The sequence below is a fragment of the Panthera uncia genome, chromosome D1, assembly GCF_023721935.1.
Source record: "Panthera uncia isolate 11264 chromosome D1, Puncia_PCG_1.0, whole genome shotgun sequence".
Lineage (NCBI taxonomy): Eukaryota > Metazoa > Chordata > Mammalia > Carnivora > Felidae > Panthera > Panthera uncia.
This window is the reverse complement of record NC_064808.1, coordinates 102,904,488-102,931,871: the sequence shown is the minus strand read 5'-3', so window position 1 is coordinate 102,931,871 and position 27,384 is coordinate 102,904,488. Positions and strand designations below refer to the sequence as shown.

Sequence of the window (27,384 nt, the reverse complement as noted above, 5' to 3'; positions counted from 1 at the left end):
TTTAAATAAATGCACTTAGAATATATATAGTTCTTTAAAGAACATTAGCATTTTTATAGCAAGATCAATGGCAATGAAACTGTATCTTCGTTAGGAAACAGAAATTATCAATATACAATTAAAGCAATAATTAAAAATCCTAAATGATTTTGTTATCAAGAGAGTCGATTTAATGATTTTTCACAGAATTAACAATCACTATTACTTCCATACCAAAAGAGGTACAATTTAGGGGAAAGATAAATCTGTGAGGACTTTGAAAATTTACCCTATCCACTTCTCATTTTTAAGATGTGATGATTTGTGGGTCTAATAAAGATTATGATTCTGAGAAATATGCAAAAAAATCCATGTTAAATAACAACAGTGGACCTTGAAGGCATGAGCTTTTGTCACTTTATTGTTAACCAATGAATGTTATCCAAAATTATAGATGTAACTGTAGCTTAATTGTACAACACAGAATTATGCTAATGGTAAAACCTGCTGGAATTTACCAAATACTCATTAATATATTTTTACATTGCTATATGAGCATGTGCTCTCAACTGCTAATAATAAAAGTCATAACTGGCTTAATCACTATGAAAACTCATATTGCAAATAGTTGTTTCCTGTTTAGAAAAATTCACACAGCTTTAAAAATGGATTAAATCCATTTTAATCCTAATCTACAAATAGATTATAAACAGCAAATATAACTGGTAATTTTTCAACACTGATAGCAAACTGATGCAGCAGTGATAGTGCACACAATTCAAAATGTAGAAAATTAATAAAAATCCAGTGGAAATCCAAGTTTTCACCTATTATGGCAACTGCTTTGCTACTTTGGAAAAGCGAGCACGCACGCCTTGGAACATGACGAGTTCACCACCTATCCCGCGAATGTGCTCAAGCAGAAACGCTCTCTGCCACAGCGTTTTGAAGCATGTGCACAACCACCACACAACAGTCACGTCAAGGTTATCAACCAGTTATCTCTTGTCCTACAAAGTCCAAAAATATATTAAATGCAACCTTTCCTTCTCATATGTCTGCCCAGATTAATCCTTTTCAAGTCAGCAAAATCAAAAAAAGCACAAGAGATATTTTCAGACACAACCTGAATCTACTGTGCGTGAAAAATGCTTAACAAAATGGCAATTTTAATAGATAAATGTAAATTTGAGTGCATAATACCACATGAAAAGTAGCTGAACCACACAGAGAAAACAAGGCTTTCCTTATCTCCAAGTCTAGATGTTTTACAATAAAGAAAATGTTAGAACATGTGAATATTAGAACATCTTTCAAACTGGAAAGATTTCTTAAGACATAATTGAACTTAATATAACCTAAAATTATAATTTCTAAAATAGGATTAACAAACCAAATTTAAGTATTTTTAGTTAGAGAACAAAAAAATAAGCACAATGATTTAGAAACCAAATCTGCTAAAATGATTATGTAACAATTATATCAAGAAATGAAGGTACAGACATTCATATGCTACAAGGGAAAATCTCTCTCTCTCTCTCTCTCTCTCTCTCTCTCTCTCTCTCGCGCACACACACACACACACACACACACACACACACACACACTTCCTCAGACACAGAACACCCCTCCAAGAAGATAGTATACCATCAAGAGCTTACAATTTTCATATAAATCAGAGTCCCACAATTCAGCTCAACAACAAGGCAGTTAAAAAAAAAAAAAGTAGCACTCTAAGATATTCTGAAGGAAAAGGAAATCTCAGAAATACTCCTTCATGACTGGAAGTACTGGTGCGTGTTGGAGAACACACTTACATACTCCGCTGTGTTGGAGCGACCAGTCATCGCAGGTGTAGTAGTGAGGTAGTATTACTGTCCCCTCTCTGGGACTGATGTTTTCATACGCTGCTCTTCCAGAAAGGTCCACGGATTTTTGAATGAGTATAATCAATGACCAAAAAACATATTTTTTTAATTAAACATCTGTTTGTCTAAGTCAATCTTTGAAAGAACAGACTTTTTAAATCTTTTGGAGACAATTAGTATTTGCAGGTAGTGTTTCATCAATAAACTCTCCTAGGGTACTACCACCTGCTGTCTACACCTTTGTCAACGGTAGGCAAAGAAAACCAAAGGATGGCAGGTGATGAAACACCAATCCATTCAGCTGTCAAAGATGACTAATTAAGCAAATATCGAATATCCAATAATGTAAGCAAACTGGGATTTTAAAAACATTAACCACCAGCTGCATACTACACTATTAGATATTCTAATCCTTTTCATGATTCATAGTTGTCTTCTACACAATTATCAAAGACTGTCCACCCTGTCGCCTACCTTCATTTTGACCACTGCCAATGATCTATACGATGGCAGAATTATGGCTATCGGCATGGCAAGATATGATAAGGGCACGCCGAGGAAATCTGAGACAGAATGTGGAAATACACACAGGTCAACTATGGAAGGGTCCAAAGAAAACAGAGTGCTCTACCCAAACACTCATTAAGTCACCATCATCCTTTGAAATGTACAAAGTGCTTACATCACACATACACATTTGTCAGACATGATAATTAGTGTTAATCTTCAACAGAAAAAAAAAAAAAATGGAAACTGAAAATGTGAAAGGAGGCGATGGAACACTGTTCTCCATTCCCTGGCCCAAAGGAAAAGAAAATCAAGCATGACATCACACTGCCTTAACGCAGAAGGGCTCCCTCAAGCATGTCTTTTAGCCACCACAGTCAACTGGTGTAAGTGCTTTGGCAAGGTGGGGTGCATTCCATCACATCTGCAAAGGCCTGCTTTTCTCTGTTGGTGGTTCAGCTTATGAAGAACATGTATGCAAAATAACAGCTCTCACATTGCTTCAAACTCATCGATGCGCTGCTTTGTGTTGCCCTGTCGGATCTGACGAAGAGTCTTGTACTTATCACGGCCTGCTTTCACGTTCTCAGCGTGAAGAACATCATTTTGTGTTTTCTTGGTTTCATCTCTGGCCTGGGCTAATTCTGAACTCAGCGCCTATGTTTAAAAAATAAAAACAATGACTATTATTTTCTTCTTAAAGTTTAAAAAGCTAATAAAAAAGGTTTAAAGACAAAAATACACATACAACAAATCTGACTTTTTTGCATATTAGAATTTACACTGTCACATAATTTCTTTAAAGTGTATAAATTTAAAAAATAAAAATAAAAAATATGAAGTATGTAAATCTGCTCTATTTTGGTGACAGTAGAGATAGTAGTTAGGGAGAAATACCCACTGTCTTTCACTTCTACACTCAACAACCACGACGATTCTGTATATTATTCTAAAATCCCTTAACTTTCTCTATACAATAGAGATTTTGAAATCACTTACAAAAGGTTCAATGTAGACAGTATAGGATGTTATTTTAAGATCTAAAATCTAGGCCATTAGAGAACCTTTCTCCAAAGTCTTAATATATTTATTGCAATTATCACTTCATTTTCTTTTCTTTATTAATATTTAAAGATTTCGCCAATTAAAAAATCAGAGAACTTATCGGGAAAAAAGGTCAAATCAAATTAAGATTTCCTACTCTGATCTAATTATGTGCTTTTAATAAACCTACCTTTTGGTATTATGAAACCTGAACAAATAGTTCTGAGTATGTAGTGTCATACGGGTAATCTATTAAATTATATGGCTTTTAATGTATACTTTACTGGCGAAAAACTAAATTCATCTGTCTTTTAAAGATAACATCAAAACACTTTCTACCTTTTAGCGTGGAGTCAAGCTGTAATTAAAAAATAACTTACCACTTAAGGCCTAATTACCCAAAACTAACACATTTGCTACAATGGAAGAAATCAAGCACTGTGACTACAGGCCAAGCAATCACAAACCAATCACAAGGCCAGCTAAGGGCAAAAGCTTAAAGAAAACTGGAAAGTTCCTTTTTAGTAAGTTTGTATTTTATTAAATGGGGAAAATGCTCACTGTACTATACATGTACACACAACTGTCAATTTGAAATACCTGGAGTTGTTTTTTAACACGCTCATTTTTTTGTGTTTCCGTTATACGTTCCTCCTCACTTCTGTGGTTCAGCACCCCGTCGTTTGATAATTCTGCGCTAGCCTCTGCATTATTCTCATCATGCTCATCGTGTTCATTTTCTGTTGGAGGAATGACTGGCGGTGGTGGAGGTGGAGGGGGTGCAGACATCACAGTTTTTAGCTCTTCTTTGGTCTTTTCCAAGTCTTCCTGGGCTGCAAAAGCCTGAACGTTAACAATAAATTTATCAGCAACTTCATTTGAAAACTGGTAATGAAGAGAATCAAGTTATCTCTCTTTCCTAATAGAAACTATCTTTCAGGGTAACGAAAATAAGCCCTACGGATGAAAACTCTACTTTTATAAAGGAATGCCAGGGGGCTAGAATGCCAGAATGAAAATACATCACTTTGCAAAAACTAATAAAATTGTTAACTCTGGCAAGCATAATCAACTATTGCTAAACCTGTTATGCAAATATTTGATGAGAAATGGCATCAGCCTAATGCCAAAGAATGCCACATCCAAGAGATCACATTTTAGCCACAAGAGGGAGCACATAACCCAGTCAAAGGAGGAATCAGCCTGTTTAGTGACCAGTTAATATCACTGATGGTAGGTTAACTAGATATTAAGCGTCTTCTGAGATGACACAACAGGAGGTATCCAACATCAGCAATTATTTGGGTGGTATACCGTGTTGCTGTGCCTGGAAAAATCCTGCTTCACACTGTTGTTCTGGTGTAATTACTAATAAGAATACCTTTCACTCTAAAAAATGTTCTAATTTGGGTGACTCACCTATGAGGCACTGTAGCCAAAAACTTTTTAGGATGCATCCTTCAAGATTTCAGGTCTATCTTCCAGTTTACAGGAAATATTGATGATAAAAGGACAAATGAATGGCACCATAAGGACACACAAAGGAGAAGGGACACTCTGCAGGTCTTTCCAATAATCCAGTATCAAACAAAGGAATGTCCTACTTTAAAAGAGACTGAGAGCAAACCTATGTAATGCAAGGTGCTAATTTGGACACTGGCCTGGCAAATTATCTATACAAGATTTTGGGTCAACTGTGAATATAGAAATATATTCTATATATAAACCCAGAAATAAACCCATACAAATATGATCAATTAATTTGGAGCAAAGCAGCCAAGAACATCCAGTGGGGAAAGGACAGTCCCCTTCAATAACTGGTACTGGGAAAACTGGAGAGATACACGCAAAAGAATGAAACTAGGCCACTATCTTATAGCATACACAATATCTACTCAAAATGACCACAAACTTGAAAATAAGCTCTAAAACCATCAAACTCCCAGAAGAAAACACAGGGAGCAACTCCTTGACACTGGTCTTGGCAATGATTTTTTGGATTTGACAGCAAAAGCAAAAAATAAACAAGTGGCACTACATCAAATTAAAAAGCTTCTATACAGCAAAAGAAACCACCAAAAAAAATGAAACGGCAACCTACTGAACGGGAGAAAATATTGACAAATCTTATATCCAAAATATATAAAGAATTCATACAACTCCGTAGTTATAAAACAATCTGATTACAAACTGGGGAGAGGATCTGAATAGACATTTTTTCCAGAGAAGACATACAGATGGCCAACAAGGTCCATGAAACGGTACTCAACGTCACTAATCGTAACAGAAATGCAAATCGTAACTAACGAGCTATCACCTCACACCACTCAAAATGGCTATTATCGAAAAGGGAAGAAATAGCAAGTGTTGTCAAGGATGTGGAGAAAAGGGATACTGTGTGCACTATTAGTGACTATGTAAGTTGGTGCAGCTATTAGGGAAAACGGTACACAAGTTTGAAGAAGGTTTTCTTCAAAAAATTAAAAATACAACTACCATATGATCCAGCAATTCCACTTGTAGGTATTCATACCCCAAAAACGAAAACACTAACTCACAAAGATATATATACCACCAGGTTCAGTGCAGCCTTATTTACAATAGCCAGGATATGAAGCAAGCTAAACACCCATCAATGGATGAATGAATGGGTAAGGAAAGTGTTGTGTACACACACACACGAGTACTATTCAGCCACAAAAAAGAAGAAAATCTTGCTGTATCAACATGGATGGAACTTGACGGCACTACACTAAGTGAAATAAGTCAGAGAAAGACAAATACCATATGATCTCATTTATATGTGGAATCTAAAAAAGAAAAAATTAAACCAACAAAAAACGAGAACAAATTCCTGGTTACCAAAAATTGGGGGTGGCGGGGACAGTGGGGAGTGAGCAAATGGGAGAAGAGGATTAAAAAGTACAAACTCCCAGCTGTAACATAAAGAAGCCATGGGGATATAACGTACAAACAGCATGGAGACTACAGTTAATAATACTGTACCTTTGAAAGTTGCTAAGAGTAAACCTTAAAAGTTTTCAGGACAAGAAGAAAAATTCTAACTATGTATGGCGACGGGTGTTAGCTCATTTCACCATACACACAGTATCAAATAATGAAGTTTACACCTGAAACTAATATAATGTTGTATGTCTATTATATCTGAATTAAAAAATTTTTATGAATACAGTCTAATACAGATGAGATGAAAAGTGACTAAAATGGAAGCGTGTGTGCAGGACGACCTCACTCTAAACATATAAATGTGTATGTATGCACACACGCAAACAGGAAAAGATCGTGGAAAGATCTGCACTAAGGTGTTAAAAGAGTGATCCTGGTTTGTGGGAATATAATTTTTCTTTTGTGTCATTTCCTCATATCTATAGTTCAGAGGATTTACCTCTGTGGTGTCATTTTCACTTATTTACGTTTTTATTTATTTTTATTTATATACTATTAAAGCTTATTTATTTTGAGAGAAACAGAGACAGTGAGTTGGGAAGGTGTAGACAGAGGAGAGAGAGAATCCCACGCAGGCTCTGAGCGGCCAGCACAGAGGCCGATTTGGGGCTCAAACTCATGAAACTGAGATCACGACCTAAGCTGAAGTCTGAGGCTTAACCGACTGAGTCACCCAGGTGCTCCTTTATTTATTTTAAATGTTTATTTCTGAGAGACAAAGACACAAACACACACACACACACAGAGTGCACGCGCGAGAGAGTGCACAAGCGGGTGAGGGGCATAGTGAATGAGACAGAGGATCCAAAGTGAGCTCCTTACTGGCGGAGCGCACAGCCCAATGCGGAGCTCGAACTCACAAACTATGAGATCATGACCTGAGCTGAAGTCAGACACTTCACTGACTGAGCCACTGAGGCACCTCTTTTTTTGTTGTTGTTTTTTTTGTTTTGTTTTTCTTTCTTTTTTTTAAAGAAGTTTATGTATCTCTGTGAAATTCTAATAAAATAGTGTAACAGGTTAACAGAGTTCTACACATACACACAATTTTCAATATATCAAAATTTCCCTGTGAAATTTAAACTGCTACCAAGAAAATTTAAGGGTGAAAGGAAACATTCACACATACTGTAGAAGGCCTTTGGGTAAAAAAATTATTATGGTTGCATTTAAAAGTTAACCTTTATTTAAAGTTCGGAGTAAGCTCTGATTTTTCACTTGTGCACTATTTCAACAGGGGCTTCATCTACTTAGGAACTTATACTAGGTACCTCAGAATGTATCATCGTCGCTGCATCCTTCTAATTCCACTTTATATCCACGATTTGGTTGCCATGCCCTTTTGAGTCTACCCCAAGATGTCTCTCAGCAACCTCTGCTCCTCTTGACTCTCAAGTAATCCCACCTCTTGGACCAAGCCAGCTTCCACACTGACGGCCACATTATTTTTGTAACACCATACTTAATGTTATAATCCTGTTTTGAGATCTTCAAAGTCAAATGTCTACAGACACTCCCTATCATCTTGCCATTGATTTAAAATTAAAGCCCTTCACAACTTAATTTCCTCTCTAATGTCCCAACCACATCTCACAAGATTTCTGAACCGATGCTCGAAAGCACTGCTTGCTTACTGGTTGCCCCTCAAATCCAGCATGTGCTTGCAAACTTCCTGTACTCATTCAGCCCCTCTGTCTACAGTCTCTAACCACCCCCAAAATTGAAGTTCACGATGCAACTTAAGCTTCTAAGGGTTTTCCCCAAGCCTGCCTCATTCCCACAGAAATTAATCACCTCTTCTGTGCTCCCAAATACTGAGCTTGCGTCGACAGATCAGTAATTAGTACGATACAAACACATTCGTACACACAGGTATCTTTCCCCCTCTCAATCGTGACAATATTCATCTCTATAAACTCAGCATACTACTGGGTACAAAGTAGATATTCAACAAATGATACTGAGGGAAGAAACCAACGATCACCTTGTGCTGCCACTCAGTAGCTTCCTCTTCCTTTTTCTTCTTGGCTTCTTCTAGAAGTGCAATCTTGGCAGTGAATTCAGCAAGTTCTGCTGCCTAAAATACACAATATAATTACCAATACTAAAAATATGTATTTTCAAAAATTTATATTATGTCAACAAAGCTTTAATGTACATGCTTGGGCTGTATTATGTTCCTCTTTGATGGTCTTTCATTAAAAAAAATTTTTTTTTTTAAAGGTGTATTTAAGATCATAAATATCTTATTTGTAGTATAATGAACTAGTAAGGAGATAAAGTAAAAATGGTTTCATTATAAGCAAGTAGTTATTCGTCTTCCAGTAGCAGGAACTTAGAATGTGTAACTCCAGAGCTATTTGTAAACTTTGATCAATAAAGTATTTGCTAAAGCCTACAAAGAAAAAATTTATATAATGCTTTATAGTTTGAAGAGCATGCTATCAAATAATCTCATGTGATTCCCCAACAATCCTATCTGGTGACATTATTTCTGTTTTCAAAGGGCAGAATCTGAGGCTCAGAAAGACCCAAGGACACATAGCAAGCGAATGTCTGAACCAATATTTAATTCCAGGATCCTTTAAATGTCATGCCCACTTAATATATCTAAGTCCACTACACAAACCAACACAAAGACCCCAATAAGTACGGCCCACGGTTATAAGAAGGAATCAGAACATACTGTCAATTTATCTAAAGTAAAACACACCAGTGGTTTAGGCAAAGTTTAAGTGAATCAGAAATCTTTTGTTAGCAACAGGCTCCATTTATCTTTTATGGTCTTATTTTTAGTTTTTGTTTATTTGTTTTAAGGCAGAAATTAAATGTTTAGATTTATTTCCAAACTTTGCTATTAGATACTACTTATATCTTTGGTGTGCTTTCCAGAAGATCTCTAATGTGCTTAGTTGTACAAGGTTTGCTCTATGCTTCTGTCTAAATTTTCCTTTTTCTCTGAGAAAGAGCTGAGGTTCCTGACCAGTTGCTCCTGATTCTTCATCTGGTCAGCAGCTTGTTTTGCTATAGCGGACTTGGCCTCTTCAGCAGCTCGGCGCTCCTTTTCAAGCCTTTCTGCTTCTTCCTTTGCTCGTTTTCGCTCCTGGTCCAGTTCTAGAGCTTTTCGAGTCTGTTCTTCTAGTTCTGTCAAATTGTACACCCCCCACGAAACAATGGTTAATTCTAATTATTCGCATTATCAAAAGAAGCCGAAATGATGGCAAAGAATCTATAATTTGTACAGTTTCTAAAAATTAGCACATCTGGAAATGAACATACATACTTTGATTTTAACTTGGCAAAAGCCTAGTAATTTTCTTTAGTACTCACAATTAAAAAACCTGAAGAAATGAAAACTTTTTGTAATTCAAGTATGTCATAAAGCTTGAAGCACATCTTTATTTTTAAAAAACTAGTATCTCCAAAGTTTTGATCTAAATACTTTGCCATCTGTTTCAAAACTCTATAAAACAATACACTTTCAAACTTACATAACTTTCTGCTTATCTAAACTAAGTATCAGATAAGTAAACCCAAAACATTAAGACTGAAAACAGTAATAACTGATTTAAAATAGGAATTCTGATGTGAATTATATGAATTACTAAAAATTTTCAGTAACTGGTACATACCCATTTTTTGGGCATGAGACAAAATAATATTTGGAGATAAGTAACATGAATTTTAATCTTTAAGTGTACAGATCATAAAGTTAATTCTCTTTTATTTGATGTGTTGAATGAAAAAGGAAAATACTACCAGCACAAATCCAAAAATTTGTAAGTGTAAAAGTACTAATTTTAAATATTATTCTAACAACTCTTGTTTAATAACAAGGACATTTTGTGACAGAAGACAAATGAATGCCATCCATCTATTAAGAGACCGCAATGTCCTACAAAGAATGTCTCCCTTTCTGTGTATTTTAGAAAGGAAGAAAAACTAAAAATCTAGGTCATGAGGTCTGAAAGCTAACTGTTACATACACACTTCTCCTTACCATTGTTAACTTTTTTGGTCTTGGTCAGAATTAATTTAGGTAATCGCAGTTAAGACTTGGGAAGTTTTGAGATGGTCAAGAAGAAAAATAACTCTGGTCAAAGTTTAAATTTTCAATAAAATAATGTAAAAATTGTATGCAGCTATTATAAAGATAAAATGTATACAAAACTGGGTGTTACCACAACTAAATTCTAGGATTATTCATTTTAGAATCTGCCTTTTAAAACTGGGACATCAAACTAACCTATCAAATTTTTCTTAAAATCATTCTTTCCATCTAGTTGACTAATATTTATATAAAATAAAGCCCACAAAACTCACGGCTTTTTCATCTAAACAAGCAAACAAATAACTACAGAAAAATTCCTTCTGTACTATGAAAGAAGAAAGAAAATTAAGTGCAGGTTATAAAGTTAAATTTTAAAATAAATATTCCCCAATATTCATTACTTTCTATCAGTGTTTTGCAATAAAGATTTTGAAGAACGGTAGACAAGGCAATGGTTGTTTTGTGATCTATTAAGAATTATACAAAAGTGTAAATTATTTTAAATGTTGAAAATAAGTAGAAAGCTTCAAATCTACTTTCTTTTAGAAAGAAGTTGTTGTTTTTTTTTTTGTTTTTTGTTTTTTTTTTTTTAAATAAATTTTAGGAAGGGCAAGAGCAGGAACAGGGAAGAAGGGCAGGGGGCAGTGGGGGAGAGAGAACCTTAAGCGGGCTTGATGCTCAGCTCGGAGCCCAATGTGGGGCTCTCTATCCCATGACCTTGGGATCACGACCTGAGCCAAACTCAAGAGTCAGACACAACCGACTGAGCCACCCAGGCACACCCCTAGAAAGGAAGGTTTTGAAATGCTTTCTTTCTTCCCTCCCCAGTTAAATGAGTTAGAACAGAGATTGGAAAACTATGGCCCACAAACCCAATTTCTTATTTTTATAAATAAAGTTTTACTGGAACCCATACCGTCATTCACTAAGGTATACGACACCCTCACATGTTTACATACAGCACAGGACTGCTTTCATTCTGCAAGAGCAGGGCTGATGGTCGCAAAAGAGACTGTGTGACGTGGAAAGCCTGAGGTAGTACTATCTGACCCTTTACAGAAAAGTTTACAAACCCAAAAATTAGGTTATTTCTATTTCTATAAAAGAGACGTGCCTCCAAAACCGTGGATCCCATTAGGATACCTGTAGAGAAGGATTAGCTCAGAAAAGGTAAACAGTATCAATATTTTGCCTCTCTGGTTCATAAACATCTAAAACCTACAATTTTTGAGGTCCGGCATATGGGAAGAGGGTATCAAAGAATATGGCTTGTTTTAGAAGATGAGGGGCGCCTGGGTGGCTCAGTCGGTTAAATGTCCAACTCTCAGTTTTGGCTCAGGTCATGATCTCACGGTTTCATGAGTTCGAGCCCTGCATCAGGCTTTGTGCTGACAACTCAGAGCCTAGAGCCTGCTTCAGATTCTGTGTCTCCCTCTCTCTCTCTGTCCCTCCCCCACTTGTGCTCTGTTGATCTAAAAATAAATACTGAGAAAAAAATTTAAAAATAAAAGTATATTAATTGAAAACGGCAAGGTGCACCAAGACGTATGCCGTGTACTCCATTTTATGTAAGAAAGAAGGAACAAGAATATAGTTTTGAGTATTTGCTTATTTTGTATGCAAAAAACCAAAAAACAAAGAAACAAACAAAACATAGGTATTTAATACTCCCAGTAGAGTGGAACAAAGGTGGAGTGGAATGCAGCAGCCTGAGGCCTGTAGTACTGAACCAGACTTAACAGATACAGATTTAAACTTTGGGGCCACGAAGGCATCCAAGGTTTGAGAGGCCAAGAGCCTGAATAGAAGAGTAAGCTCTAAAACCTGCACACTATTGGGGCACCTGGGTGGCTCAGCTGGTTAAGTGTCCTGCTCTTGGCTTCAGCTCAGGTCATGATCTCACAGTTTATGGGTCCAAGCACCACATTGGGCTCCGTACTGGCAGTAGGTGTCCCGCTTGGCATCCTCTCCCCTCCTCCCCCCACTCAGTCTCTCTCAAAAATAAGGAAATAAATAAATAAATAAATAATCATGTTATTTCCCCTCAAGATGTTTGCCAACTCTTAAAAGATACACATATGGGTGAAAAACAAGGAAAAGAAGCAAAAAAAAAAAAACCCAGCTGTAGTAGGCTGAAGAGTGGAGCAAAAAGATCGACACTCTCTTGCAGCCAGGAGTCAAAGGCTGGAGTTCAGGGCCCCCTAAGATAGAAGGGCCCTAGAAAATAAGCAGTCTTTCAGAAGATACTCCCGAGATGTGGCAGTGAGGGCAACAACAGGAGAAGGCCAACCTTAACAACGTCTGAAATCCCGCTCAACTCCACCAAGGCAATCTGCACACAGTGTGCCTGTCAAAAGAAAATTGAATCCTCTCTAAAAGAAAATAACTTCATCCTAAGCCTCCCTAATGTTTCATACTCACTGTTGGGCATGCAACGAAAATTACCAAGCACATGAGGAAGCTGGGACCAAAGGACCCCCACCAATGCCCGTAAAACCCCTAAAAGAAAAAGAGACTACTGCAGAGGCCCAAAGATTATCCAGATATTGGAGTCCGCAAACAAAGATGTTGACATAGGTACGATAAATACTGCTTATTTAGGAGAGATGAAGCAGCCGCAAGGCACGAAAAAAGATGCCGAGCCCAGAGGAGCACTGACAATAATGCAGAAGCAGAGCTGCGGGCACCTTACAGATCCTCCGCAGGGACGGCGAAGGCCAGAGTCCCTTCTACAATTATGCAAGCTCGTTATCAATCTTTTCTTTATGATTATGAAAATACTGTCCTTTGCTATCTTCTAGAAATTTCATTCTCCCTTCAACATTTAGGTCCACAATCCACAGCCCCTCCACAGAGAAACAGATACTAAAATTCAGGAGATCTTTGACAGGGACCCAGATATACTACTAATTTTACTTTAGCAAAACCTTGAAACACCAGAATCATGCATTAAGTGCCATCCCCCCAAAAGGTAAAATATTTATGACCACCAAACCACCAGTAAAGCTACCAAAGAGCATGTGAAGCTCCTCCTGTGGCTCAGAGTAAAGGTTAAGGAAAGAAAATTTGAAACGCCTAGACTTCTAGACGTCAGGGGAGGACCCATCAGAAAAGCCAGAAATAAATGCCAGCTTGGAGGATAAGTCAGAGTTAGGGAGCCACCGTTAATCACATCCTCAACCCACAGAAGTCTGCAGCAAAAACATCTCAATAGCCCATGATCTTCCTGTCTTGGACTATCCATCTCCAGAACTTCCCTTCCAGACGCGCTCTATTCAGAAGACGGTTATGAAGAACTAGAAAAGGAAGCCAAAGAACATGGGAAAAAAGGAAAAGTACAGTTAATACAACAAACAGAGAGAGAAGACTACCAACCGAGGAAGGATCCCAGTGGTGCCTCTGCCACCACCACCACAGGAAGAGAGGGTCTACACTGTGAAATACGCAGAACACCGGCACTGCTGACTCACACCGAGCAGTCCAGTCCTGGCAGAGAATAAACTGCTGGAGCCGTAGTTTGTCCTGTTATAAACTAAATGGTTCCCTATGGTCACTTGTTTCCAAGTCATTATTCTCCTTTTCTCAACTTCAGGATGATTTATATAAGTATGCAATGTGTAACAATTAATGCCATTAACAATGAACATTAACAAATAATGTCATAAAAGATCATTTAAAATATAAGTAATCTGGAAGCCCAGGAGCTGCCCTCGTCTTTGCAACGTGCTTCCTACTGTACATGAGCATGCACTTGGCTGTACACCTATTACTCATCTCTGAGACATGTCAGTTTCAAGTTTTTCTAGATACAACTGGTAACTGAACAGTGTGGCACTGGCAATAGAGAAACAGGTAAGTGGAACAGAACAGTCCAGAAGCAGATCCATACACATACCGTCTTCTGGACTGGTGACAAAGGTGATGGCTGTAGTCCAATGGGGAAAAGGACAGTCTTTGTAACAAATGGGTCTGGGTCAACTGGAAATACTTTGGGGAAAAAATAAACCTTGACTCCTACAAAACTGGTTACGTATGTATGGAATGTGAACCTACGTGTGAAAAGTAAAGCAGTATCGGGGCGCCTGGGTGGCTCAGTCAATAAAGCGTCCGACTTCAGCTCAGGTCATGATCTCGCGTTCTGTGAGTTCGAGCCCCGTGTCGGGCTCTGTGCTGACAGCTCGGAGCCTGGACCTGCTCAGATTCTGTGTCTCCCTCTCTGCCCCTCCCCTGCTCATGCTCTGTCTCTCTCTCAAAAATAAATAAGAACATTAAAAAAATTAATTAAAAAAAAAAGTAAAGCGTGAAAAATAATACATTCACAGCTGTAAGTAAAAGAGTGATAAATGGAACTTAAAATGAAAAACCTCTCTTCATTAAAAGACACTATTAAGAGAGAAAAAAGGTAAACCATGGAGAGATTTTTCTTTTAAAAATTCATGAAAAGAACTATAGATCAATTAAAAACAATTTTTTAAGCAAAAGACATGAAAACACACTTCACAGATAGCTGTAAACATTTGCAAAAGTGCTCAAAATCAAATTATCAGCCATCAAGAAAATGTCCTGGACTCACTATGCTCACCATCATGACTAAACAAAAAACACAAAAAGCACTGACAATAACAAGTCATTAAAGTAATGAAGATACAGAGCCAATGAACTTCCATTCACCACTGGAAAGAACGAACACGGATATAATCACTTTGGGAAATGATGGCAGGATCTCTGATAAACTGTGGCAGTGATCCAGCAATCCCACTCCCAGGGGTATACACCTCCTCCAAATTAATACACAAATGCTATGTTTAAGAATGTTCATAGCAGCCTTATTTCACAACAGCCCCAAAATGGAAAAGCCTCAAATGTCTCCTACCACCAGGAGAATGGATAAATTGTGTGATATACATGCAACAGAATGTTACACAGCTGCGTCAAAGAATAAACCACACCTATAGGCATAAGATTTGAGAAAAAGAAGCCAACTACGTGAATTTATATAAAGTTCAAAAACAGGCAACACTATTCTTAAGCCTAACACCAAAAGCACAAGCAAAAAAGGAAAAATAAATAAGCCGGACTTCATCCAAATTTAAAATCATTGGGCTTAAAGAACACCTGCATCAAAATGAAGATAATCCACAGAACAGGAGAAATCATCTGCAAATCCTGTACCTGGTAGGTCATAAGATATCTGTACTGAGATATATAAACAACTCTAACACCTCAACAACAAAAAGACAACGCAGTTGAAAAATGGGAAATTTGAAAATACATTTTTCCAAAAAAGATATATAAATGGCCAATAAACCTATACAAAGATGCTCAACTTCATTAGCCATTCAGAAAATGCAAATCAAAACCACAGGAGCACTTCAAGTGCACAAGGATGACCGCAATCCAAAAGACTGACATCAGCAAGTGTTGGTGAGGCTATGGATCATACAAACCACACGCTGCCAGCGGGAACGCGACAGGTATAGTCGTTTTAGACACCAGTTCGGCAGTTCATCAAAAAGTTCAACGTGAACTTACACATGACCCATTAATCTACTCCCAACTTTACACTCAAATGAAAACATACGAATACACAATAACCAGTAAACAGATGTTCACAGCAACATATTCACAACAGCCAAATGGTGGAAACAACCCAAATGTTCACCAACTAATAAGTAAAACGGAGGATACCCATACGATGATTGTCATTCAGCTGTAAAAAAGAATGAATGCCTGATACAAGCTACAATATGGATGAACCTCAAAAACATTATGCTCCATGAGAGACCGTTACTGAAGACCACATTCTGCACTTTTCCATTCACATGAAATGACCAGAACCCACAAGTCTACAGAGCAAAAAAGGAGATGAGCACTGGGGGAGGGAAGGCTGGGGAAAGAAATCTGATGGACTGCTAATGGGTATGGGGTCTCTTTGGGGTGACCATTCTAGAATTGTGGGGTCAGCTGCACAGCTCTGAATACACTAAAAACCATTAAACTATATACTTTAAGTCATTAATTTTGTGGCATTCTACATCATATCTCAACAAAGCTGCTAAAAATTTAAAAGACTAGGGGTGCCCGGGGGGCTCAAGTGGTTAAGAGTCCAACTCCGGATTTCAGCGCAGGTCACAATCTCACAGTCATGAGACTGAGCCCGGCATCAGGCTCCATGCCCAGCATGGAGACACTTAAGATTCTCTCCCCCACTCTACCTTTGCCACCCCCCCCCCCCCCGCTCCCACCGCCGTTGGTGTGCACACCCACATGCGGGCTCTCTCAAAAAAGTAAGATTAAACTCTAATGAATATACACATCAGAGTCACATTTGGGGTGAAAAAAAGACTGGGAAGGGACATAAGGGAGGTTCCCTGAGTGGAGGTAATGTTCTGTACCTTGCTCTGGGTAGCCACAGGAATAAATTCACTTAGTAAAAATTCATTAAGCTTTGTATCTAAGAGACATGCACATTACTACATGTACACTACACTTAGATGAAAAAAAAAAAAAACTTGCCAAAAAAGTCTCAGAAAATTAAATTAGGGATTATTTCCTTCCATTCTAGAAATTAGAAACCTAAGGAAATTGAGAAGTTAAAATGACTTTCTGAAGGTCACATTCTAAGTCAATGACAGAATTAAAGCTTGACTCCTATTTGTATACAATGTATACATAAAACAAACGCCCCCGCTCCCAACTGCTTTTATCCCACTATCATGCTCACCTCCTCCCGAACACTTAAAAAATAAAATGATCTTTATTATGTTAATTTTATTATCTTCTTTCCTCAAAAAATGTAAGCTCCAGGACAGCAGAAACCTTATCTGTTCAGTACTCTATCCCCAGCACCTACAATAGTGCCTAGTACACACTAAATGCTTAATATTCAGAATGAATGAAATCACTCTACTTTTTTTTTTTATGGTTTATCTTTTCAAAGTGGGATTTCACTTTGATATTTGCTGAAGCAGTAACTGAATGCAAATATGGCTCTATTATATCTCAAATACAGTCTGCAATATCTTCAGAGATGGTTTAAAAACCAGTAACGAGGTGCACCTCGGTGGCTCAGTCGGTTAAGCATCCGACTCTTGGTTTCAAGCTCAGGTCATAATCTCACGGTTTTCTGAGTTCATGCCCCATGTTGGGCTCTGTGCTAACAGTTCAGAGCCTGCTTGGGATTCCCTCTCTCTCCCCCACTCACACTGTCTCTGTCTCTCTCAAAATAAGTAAGTAAACTTAAATAAAAAAAGATAAATAATTTAACAGTGATGAATTGTGGAAATGTAAATGGTAGAATGGTTCTGTATAATGATTCATAACACATTTCAAATAATGACTGTAATAAAAATTTTTTTAATAAAATGGTAATAATGAAGTATAGAAAAAGTTTCTTCTCAAACAAAAAAATTTTAGGTTTATCTACTAAATACTATTACTTAGATACGGCCAGAGTTACTGCATTTGAGTGAGAATTTAGCATAAATTACAAGACAATCATGAAGATTTTAGGACAGCCTGGAAAAGCTTTATTATTAGGAAAAAACCAAAACCAAGAAACAATTAGATGTCCTTTGCCCTAAGATGACTGATTGGAAATTGTCTTGATTGGGACACTCTACCTTCTTTCTTAGGTTCTATCTTCCTTATTATATTCTTTAGTGCTTCTTGACTTGAGTAGTTCTCTGTGTGTAAATCATTAGTATTTTTATTACACATCCTAAATAAACGAAATTGAAAGATTAAGTAGCTATTCTCTCAGAAAAAGATATCTGTAAATTCAAAACTGGTATCGTTCAATCTTTCCTTTAGAGTCATGCCAGTATGATAAATTTCTTTCAACTTTTCCTTGAACAACACACATTCCATCTGACAGCATTCTTCCTCTCCAAGCACTGCTTACAGTCTTCCACAACATCAGGCACATATGGCCTCCCTTTATCTGTATTTCTATGCATCTTATTTCTGCCAACCACAAAGACTTGGAGCCACGCAGGCTGATTCTCTGTATTCCTAGAAGGCAGCCCGAAAGCACTTCCTAAGTGTCCACTTTATTCAACAAAAAAGGCACCTGGAGTGGTACAAACAGTATGAAGTTGGAAGTGAGAAAACAGGTCCTGCTCTTGCATTGTGGCCTGCAAACAAGTATATTTAATACCTCTGATCTTTGAACTGAGGCATTTTCTAGCTCTTAGAAGTGAGGTTTCTAATGAGTGAGAATAAGGCTACTAGAGTTTTTCCATTTCTTCTCTTACAATTATTATTTCCAATCCTCTTGGGATCAGAATGATGAACCAGTTTGTGGGTTTACAGCCATCTCTGGGACTTTGTCCCGTAGTTACCCATTTGCAAATTCTCCTCCCCACTGCTCCAGAGTATCTCCCCACCATGGTAGCCTGATGTAAGGAATGAGAATAACCTTAAATAGGTTATTATTTAATAAACTTTAATGTTTTTATTTTATTTAGAAAAAATAGAACTAAAAGCTGGTTCTACCGTTGTCAGGAAAGCAGTTATTAATTCCAGTTCATAGTATATATTTCCAATGTTTACAACCCTCACTAAATACTAATGCTTGAGAAGAAAAACATCTTATTTTGCTCAACACCCTTTTTCTTCTGTTCTTCCTGCTATTTGTTGTTTGAAAGTAGTATATCCTAGGGGCACCTGGGTGAGAGTCTGACTTTGGTTCAGGTCATGATCTCACAGTTCATGGGTTCGAGCCCCGCATCGGGCTCTGTGCTGACAGCTCGGAACCTGGAGCCTGCTTCAGATTCTGTCTCCCTCTCTCTCTCTCTCTGCCCCTTCACCACTCATACTCTGTGTCTTTTTCTCTCACTTTCAAAAATAAGTACACATTAAAAAAAATTTTTTTTTAAGTAGTATATCCTAGACTTATTTAATATAAACCACTCTCTAAATCCAATTTTCCTTACTATACACTGTAGCATTCTGGTTACATTCTGTATAGGAAGTAGTTCTTCCCAATGTGTTACCAAAAACAAACACTTCTATGTGTTGTGTACTTTTTTCATATGCTAAAATGAACTTTAGAGATGGAGTCCCAAAGGAGTTTATAATAGAATAGCTTAAAACACTTTAAATTACTTAGCTGCCTTAAAGTACTGAAATATCCATAAAGCAACGAATAAAATGGCTTTTGTTGAGATGCTAGCAAGTAGTGAAAATGTGTGTTTACAGAACCTTGAACAGTAAGGGGGAAAAGTTAATATATGCACTCATTTACAACATTTAATAAGGGTACACATGAAAACAGCTCCGTGTTTAAATAAATAAAAAAGAAAGAACACACGAACACAGGAACATTCTATGCGCCTCAGTTAAATGTGTTTAGGATGTGATTCCAGTATGTATTAATCTGACAACTAAGTGGACTTATTCTACAAGACAAATAAGATTTAACAGAGTAAGGGGGCACCTGGGTGGCTCAGTCGGTTAAGTGTCCGACTTCGGCTCAGGTCACGATCTCGCGGTCCGTGAGTTCGAGCCCCGCGTCAGGCTCTGGGCTGATGGCTCAGAGCCTGGAGCCTGTTTCCAATTCTGTGTCTCCCTCTCTCTCTGCCCCTCCCCCGTTCATGCTCTGTCTCTCTCTGTCCCAAAAATAAATAAACGTTAAAAAAAAAAAAAATTTTTTTTAAAAAAGATTTAACAGAGTAAGGAAATATTACATCTGACAAAAGAGGAACAATTGTGAATCCAACATTGAACAGAAGCTCCTACCTTTCTGGGCTTTCAGCGTCTGTTCTTCTATTTGCCGTAGACGCTCCATTAGCTCCTCCTTCTCACGTTCTATCCTCTCCTTCTCCTTTTCTGCTATCTCCCTTTTCTTCTTCTCATTCTCTAATTGTGCCCTTAAGAGGAATTAGAATTGCTTTGTTACATACTAATACGTAGAAATTTTGACGTGAAACTCAAGTACTGTGAGTAAACTAAGAAAAATCTAAGTGTAAGTATTTAAAATTTTGTTTTAATGTTTATTTATTTTTGAGAGAAACAGAGACAGAGCTTGAGTGGGGGAGAGGCAGAGAGAATGGGAAACACAGACTCCGAAGCAGGCTCCAAGCTCTGAGCTGTCAGCACAGGGCCTGATGCAGGGCTTGAACTCATGGACTGCGAGATCATGACCTGAGCCCAACTCAGACACCCAATGGAATTACCCACCCAGGCACCCCTAAGTATAAGTATTTTAAGAGTCTTCATTATATTCAGCTGATCTCAAAAAACCACCCAGTTGAAAATACAAGACTGCCCTGTGATATGCACATGCACGGGATTACAAGGCATTCTTTTTGTGAGGTCACAGGAAATGTCATCCAGGACTGCTTAAAAAGGTATTAACAACTTAGCCATTGTGGAAATATTTTCAAGGTAAAAATTTACAGAAGTGCTAGGAAAGTAAAACTGTCAGATATATCCCTGTATACAAAGCATATTTTTCATGTGGACTTGAATGGGGGGTGGGGGGAAGCTAGGAGAATTATCACTTACATACTTGGTGAATTCTGACAACACGTTACAGGTCAGCACAAAAGGAGTTAACTGCACACTTTTGTTGAGAGAAATAAGAAGGCTTAAAAGGAGTACACAAGGTTATTTTACTTAAACTGTTTAAAGTAAAATAACCTGGGAAGGCAAGAATGTTCCATCATTAACATGAATTAACACATTTTTAATTCCTAAGGTAGCACCAACTTAAGCTGATATAAATGGCCAGTTTTATCTCCTGCATCTGCCAGGGGCCTAATGAGACTGTTTCTTCTAAATATAGCCAAATTCACTCATCAAACATCTACCAAGAACTTACCAGGGGTCAGACTCTATGTTGAGGGCCAGAAATATACTATTTCATAAATTTAATCAATATTCAATATTCCCATTACTTTAATGGGAATAATTTTCTTTTTTTAGTTAAAAAAAAATCAATTATTTGGGCACCTGGGTGACTCAGTTGGTTGGGCGTCTGACTTGATTTCAGTTTAGGTCATGATCTCAGGTTTGTGGGATAGCCCGGATAGCATCCAGGCTCAATATGGACCCTGCTTAGGATTCTCTCCCTCCCTCCCTGTCTCTCCCTCTCTCTATCTGCCCCCTTCCCTGCTAGCACTCACCCTCTCTCTAAAATTTAAAAAAAAAAAAAAAAAAAAAAAAAAAAAATCAATGATGATTTCATGTCTGATTCTTATCTGAGTACATCTAAATTTCCCCCCAAAACCCATCACTGCCATCTGGTGTCAATTCTGAATTTCAGGCACAAAATCTCAATTTCCAGTCTGTGATAAAGTCATTAGCAAAGTTTTATCATTGAAGCTTTTTTCCCTTACTCTATAAACCTAAACTTAAAAATTCCTGCAGCTCCTAGATATTTAACTGCCCCTGCCACAGAAAGAGGCTCCAGCTTTGGAGCAAACGGGCAGAGTTATAACAAGTCAACAAGAAGTAAGACAGACAGCTAATGGTGACCTAGTACATCAGGCCAAAACCTGAAGTTCAAGGGCACCCCCCTCTAACTAACTCTAAGCCTATTTCTAACTTTCAAGCCTTAGTAAAGGTGCATTTTCTCATGAAGCCTCCTGTGGTTAAGTAAAGCCACAAATGTAAGTTTTTATTCGGAGGTTAGGTTTGGAAACCCTAATTTGACCAAGTCGTTCTAGTTTAAGAGCATATATAACATATTAATAAACTCTCAATTCTCCACTAACATGCAGAAAATAAAGTATTTTAGAATACCTTACCTTTTAAAGAATATCAGATGAACCCAATTACAGGTTTAAAGGGTAAAAGCTAACTTATATTCAGCTTTCATCCAGACTATGCATTAATAATATTAAGCATTATTATACTTCTTATTAAGCACCAGGGACTTGGCTAAATGTCTGTATGCCACTGTCTTTCTTTCTCACAAAAATCTCTGCAACCTTGAAGCTGGGTCACAGTGACACAAGCAGCCGGCCATTACACAGAATACCGCACGGCTAAGGTACAACTGGTATGTAGGTATCTGATTCTAAACTGTGTCCATTTAAATATATATATACATTTATTTATTTGGGGAGAGGGAGAGAGAGAGAGAGAGAGAGAGAGAGAGCGAGCGAGCGAGCGAGCTAGCAGGTAGGGGCAAAGAGACAGGGAGACGGAGATTCCCAAGCAGGCTCCACACCGTGAGATCATGACCTGAGCCAAAATCAAAAGTCAGACGCTCAACCGACTGAGCCACCCACCCAGATGCCCCTAAACTGTCTCCATTTTTTATCTGGTAACGATTTTAGCCATACAAAAAAATGTTCAGGAATTACAGAGGGACTTATCATTCAACCTGGATGTAAAGAACTTAGAGCACAGACTGCAGAGCCCAACAACCCACGGTACAGAACATCGCCTTCACTGCCAAAAATCCAGTTATGGGAGTTCAGGTGACAGAACACAGCCACGCACAACGGCACTTCCGGGAGAGAGGCTGCCTTGCCGCCCCCTCCCCACTCCAGCAGCACAGGCAGCGCTTGCGAAGCGACCCCTCCCCCCCCCACTGCTGGCTACTCCGCCAGAGGGCTTGACCACAACTGCTTCCACACATACGGCTGTCATTTTTCTCTCTCTGATCTGGAAAGCAGGGACTAGATGAAGGCTCGGCACGCCGTTTCTGAACGACCTGCCAGATCCCTGTGTGCTAGACTAACGTAAAACCTCCTCTGAGCAACTCGAATGAATTAAACGGTGACTAAATTCCTACACGGTACGAGGTAGTAAATGTTTGCCAGTGAAAGGTTGTAAAATTTATCTGAGACAGAAACCACGGCATGGTTACTGCGTGAGAAAGGAAACTTCAAGTCTTCCACTTCCATCTGGGCTTCAGAGTAACTCAAATACGCTACGATCACCAAATGGCACTTATTAATCACACTACATACACTAGAAGCCATCCAGCACTCCTCTATGGGAGAGAAATAAAGGACAAATAGGCAAACATATTTAAGAATGGAAACCATGTATCAACATTACAGGGAAGCAGAACAGAGGGCATTTTATGGAGTGATATGTATGAGGTGTGATTTTTTTTTTTTTAATTCATGACAGGAGATCTTAGACATGGGCCTGGAAGGGAAGGGATGGGAAGTGAGAAAGAGAGGGTACGGGTAAGGGTGAGAAAGCATAGAGGGAGGGAAGGAAGGAAGGAAGGAAGGAAGGGAGGGAGGGAGGGAGGGAAGGAGGGAGGAGGGAGGAGGGAAGGGAGGGAGGGAGGGAGGGAGGAGGGAAGGGAGGGAGGGAGGGAGGAAAGGAAGAAGGAAAAAAATTAGTCTTTGTGAGGGAAATGGAGAGGCTATGATGGCTATGAATATATAGAAAGTAAAGCCCCAATAAGAACCACTTTAAAAAGCATGTAAGCCTAAAACCACAATGTGATCCTAAGCTACATGAGAGTAGTGAAAAGGGACAGAGCACAGTCAATCCAAGTTAGTATCTTTAATGATGGGGTGAGGAATTACTGGAAAGTTTCATGCCTACATAAAAAAACGTCTGGCAACACAGTAGTCTTCTCTAAGGCAGACAACCTGAGGAGAGCTATCTAAATTACAGAGAACATTTAAGAAAAAAACAAAACAAAAACATCATTAAACACAAACACTAAAAATGGGAAGTAGTAAAATTTTATCTAGCAGAGGACCTATTTAATTCTTATATTCAAATCGTGTTATTTCCAAGATGTTTGAAATATGTAAGTTTATATATGTTTAGAGCTCCTCAGTTTTGTTTTGTTTAGGACCCACTCATCTCTTAAACGACTGTATTATTCTATACCACAAAGATTTCCTCAATGAAAGTTAACTTTAAAGCCCAAGTCAATCTAGGATGAGATTTGGGAATAACGCTACGGACTCTGGTAATCTGGTTCCAGCGTCCACAGGCTTTCATTCAGTATCTGTCCCTTTCAGGAACTCTCTAGGATATTTAACAGTATCTTTTTCAAAAGTCTGTGTAACCATGGTTGATAACATCAGTGTCACTGGCGGGGGTCCTGGTGTTGCTCTGTATAATGACTTTTCACTTCAGTTCAACAGTGTCACTGATATGGCTTTAAAGCAAAATATTCAGCAATTCTTATCCTGAAAAATTTGGAAATACAAGTCAGAAGGGAAACAAACTTGAAAAATTCCAAACTACTATGGTACCCAAACCAGTGAGTCAGGGAAAAGCAAGTATGTTCAAAAAAAAAAAAAAAGTACATCTGTGAAATCCTGGGAAGCTACCCTCTCAGAAACATGTCAAAGATTTGTCACTCACAGAGTACACACACTCATTTCAGAAGAGGATAAGGAGAGCACTCATTCAATTTTAATACAATGAAAACAATGCAAAAATGTAAACTCAGAGAATGCTCAAAAAACTGAGCATTCGTAAATTTTAGCTCACCTACTCAATTACGCATCACAGACCTAAATTCCATACCTTTCCAACTGCTTCTGGTGTTTCTCCTCCCTTGCCTGAGCCTTCATCTGCTGCACTTCAATAGTATCGGGCTTCCTTCTCCGCATGTACAGTTCATGGTTCCCCATACATAAAGCCAAAATCCGCTTATTGATTCTCAGACGAGGGGCATAAAAAACAAAATCCTAAACATAAAGTTTCTGAATTAAAATCTTCCTGAAGATAGTGTCTCTCACAATAACATGCACTAAATTTTAATATGTGGTATGAATCCTAATGTCGTATTACACACAGTTCAGAAATCATAAAACTTCCTACCTCCAAGTGACTATGCCACATTTGCACTGGACTAGGAAGGCTAGCAGCGAACAAGTGTTTTAACTGCTTCTTAGGAATGAGGATTGTTAACAAACATCACCCACCTTATAGCTGAATCTCAGTTAACATAAAACTCTAATATTTGTCATAAAAAAGATTAAAACTTTGTATATTTACTAGCATTCATTATTTTCTCACTGGGAAGGTTAAACTATGGAAAGAGCAAGTCAGGAGCAATAAATGAACGATGCCACTCTTCAAATGATTATCACAGCAAAGTGGCAGAAATTAAAAAAGAGTTAATACAGAACATAAAGAATTTTACTTACAGGTGCCTTTTTGTCGATTGGCTTTATAACGAATTTTTTGTCATTAAATGAAATATTTCTGATTTCACTCCAGGGAAAACCAATTTTAGGTGTTAACCTTAAAAAATGAAAGCATTCCTTTACTTAAAAGCAAGAAACAAAAGGCAAAATTCATTAACATTTTGAGGCCAATTTAGCTGAATGACCAGTCTTAAGAGTGCCAGACTTTCAAATGCATTACCTTACTTATACTACTGACATTATCTTCTAAGGGGAAACTTGATCAGTTAAGTCACATAAAACAAAGAATAACTATCAAAGGATTTCATAAATGCTTCATGAGCCTTGAAAGCATCACACTTGCTTTCTTAAAATTACCTAGAAAACACTAGCGACCCAGAGTGCAGAACTGAGCTTCCTGGGGTTCTGTATTAGCTCTATTTAGATTCAAGCTACTACAACTATTAAAAATGTTTAAGGAGAGGGAAAAAAGAAGTCTTCATAACTTTTCATGTCATTTACAGACCTGTTACTAAATATGAAAATTTTTTATTTCCTTCCTCTCTTTACTTTAAAAATGAGTATTTGTGAATAACATTAAAAACACAATTTTCAGTATCTTTAATTTTTTTTTAAGTTTATTTTAAGGGTGGGGGAGATAAAGAAAGCATGCACAAGTGGGGGGGGGGGGCAGAGACAGAGGGAGACAGAGAGAATTCCAAGCAGGCTCCACACTGTGAGCATGGAGCCCAATGTAAGGTTCGAACTCACAAGCTGTGAGGTGATGACCTGAGGCAAAACCAAGACTTGGACACTTAACTGAATGAGCCACACAGACGCCCCTAAATTTTTTTAATGTTTATTTTTGAGAGAGAGAGAGAGAGAGAGAGAGAGAGACAGAGGATGCATGGGGGAGGGGCAGAGAGAGGGAGACACGGAATCTCAAGCAGCCTCCAGGCTCTGTGCTGCCAGCTCAGAGCCCGACAAGGGGCTCGAACCCATGGGATCATGACCTGAGCCGAAGTTGGACACTTAACTGACTGAGCCACCAGGCACCCCTAATTTTCAGTATCTTTAAAATGATTAATTTTATGGTATGTGAATTCTATCTCCAAAGAAAAAAGGTTAAGACATTCACATACACCAATGTTTGGATCAATGACAGGGCTGGAATTCCAACTTTAAAACTATGCAGCACTTACCTCCATTTTACCACACCACACACATACTGGAATAAAAACTTTTCTTCTGCTTTTCATATATTTTACTGTTTCAGACTACCCATCAAATTTGTCACTGTTATCCAATAACAAGTGAGCAAAATGATTATGACATCCATGCTGGCCAAAAGACATCTTTTTAATCAGTCTTCTGAGAACAGAGTATGAATTTCTACCTATTGATAGTTCTTTTAATTCTTAAGGAGATTAAGAACTGAAGCACAGCAAATAATTTTTTCTGCATAAAACTTTATCAATATCCACGACTTATACTGCCCTCTAATGGTCATTCAAATGTCAAAGTTACCTGCTTAAAAAGGGGGATGCTGGAACACAGTTGTTTTTTTTTTAATTTTTTTTTTTAACGTTTTATTTTTGAGACAGAGACAGACAGACCGTGAGCAGGGGAGGGGCAGAGAGAGAGTGAGACATAGAATCCAAAGCAGGCTCCAGGCTCTGACCTGTTAGCACAGAGCCTGACGAGGGCCTCGAACCCACAAACCGCGAGATCATGACCTGAAGTCAGACGCTTAACTGACTGAGCCACCCAGGCGCCCCCACAGTTGCTTTTTTAATGTTTATTATTTATTTTGAGAGAGAGAGAAAGTGCACGCACGCGCACAAGCGTGGAGTGGGGGGGGGAGAGAGGGAGAGAGAGAGGGAGAGAGGGAGAGAGAGAG

The 27,384-nt window shown here is 38.2% G+C and overlaps 1 protein-coding gene across 1 annotated transcript in view; it reads right to left on the bottom strand.

Annotated features, from left to right (window-relative positions):
- Positions 1–382: 382 nt before the first annotated feature.
- RDX (radixin) overlaps positions 383–27,384 on the bottom strand; it is a 51,358-nt gene continuing 24,356 nt past the window's right edge. Inside the window, exons 8-14 of the mRNA XM_049613820.1 lie at positions 25,506–25,602; positions 24,880–25,043; positions 20,158–20,288; positions 9,349–9,509; positions 8,350–8,442; positions 3,999–4,241; positions 383–3,011 (exon numbers count right to left, since the gene is read on the bottom strand). Coding sequence (XP_049469777.1) covers positions 2,847–3,011; positions 3,999–4,241; positions 8,350–8,442; positions 9,349–9,509; positions 20,158–20,288; positions 24,880–25,043; positions 25,506–25,602 — 1,054 coding nt within the window. The 3' untranslated portion in view covers positions 383–2,846. The remainder of the gene's footprint in view (positions 3,012–3,998; positions 4,242–8,349; positions 8,443–9,348; positions 9,510–20,157; positions 20,289–24,879; positions 25,044–25,505; positions 25,603–27,384) is intronic.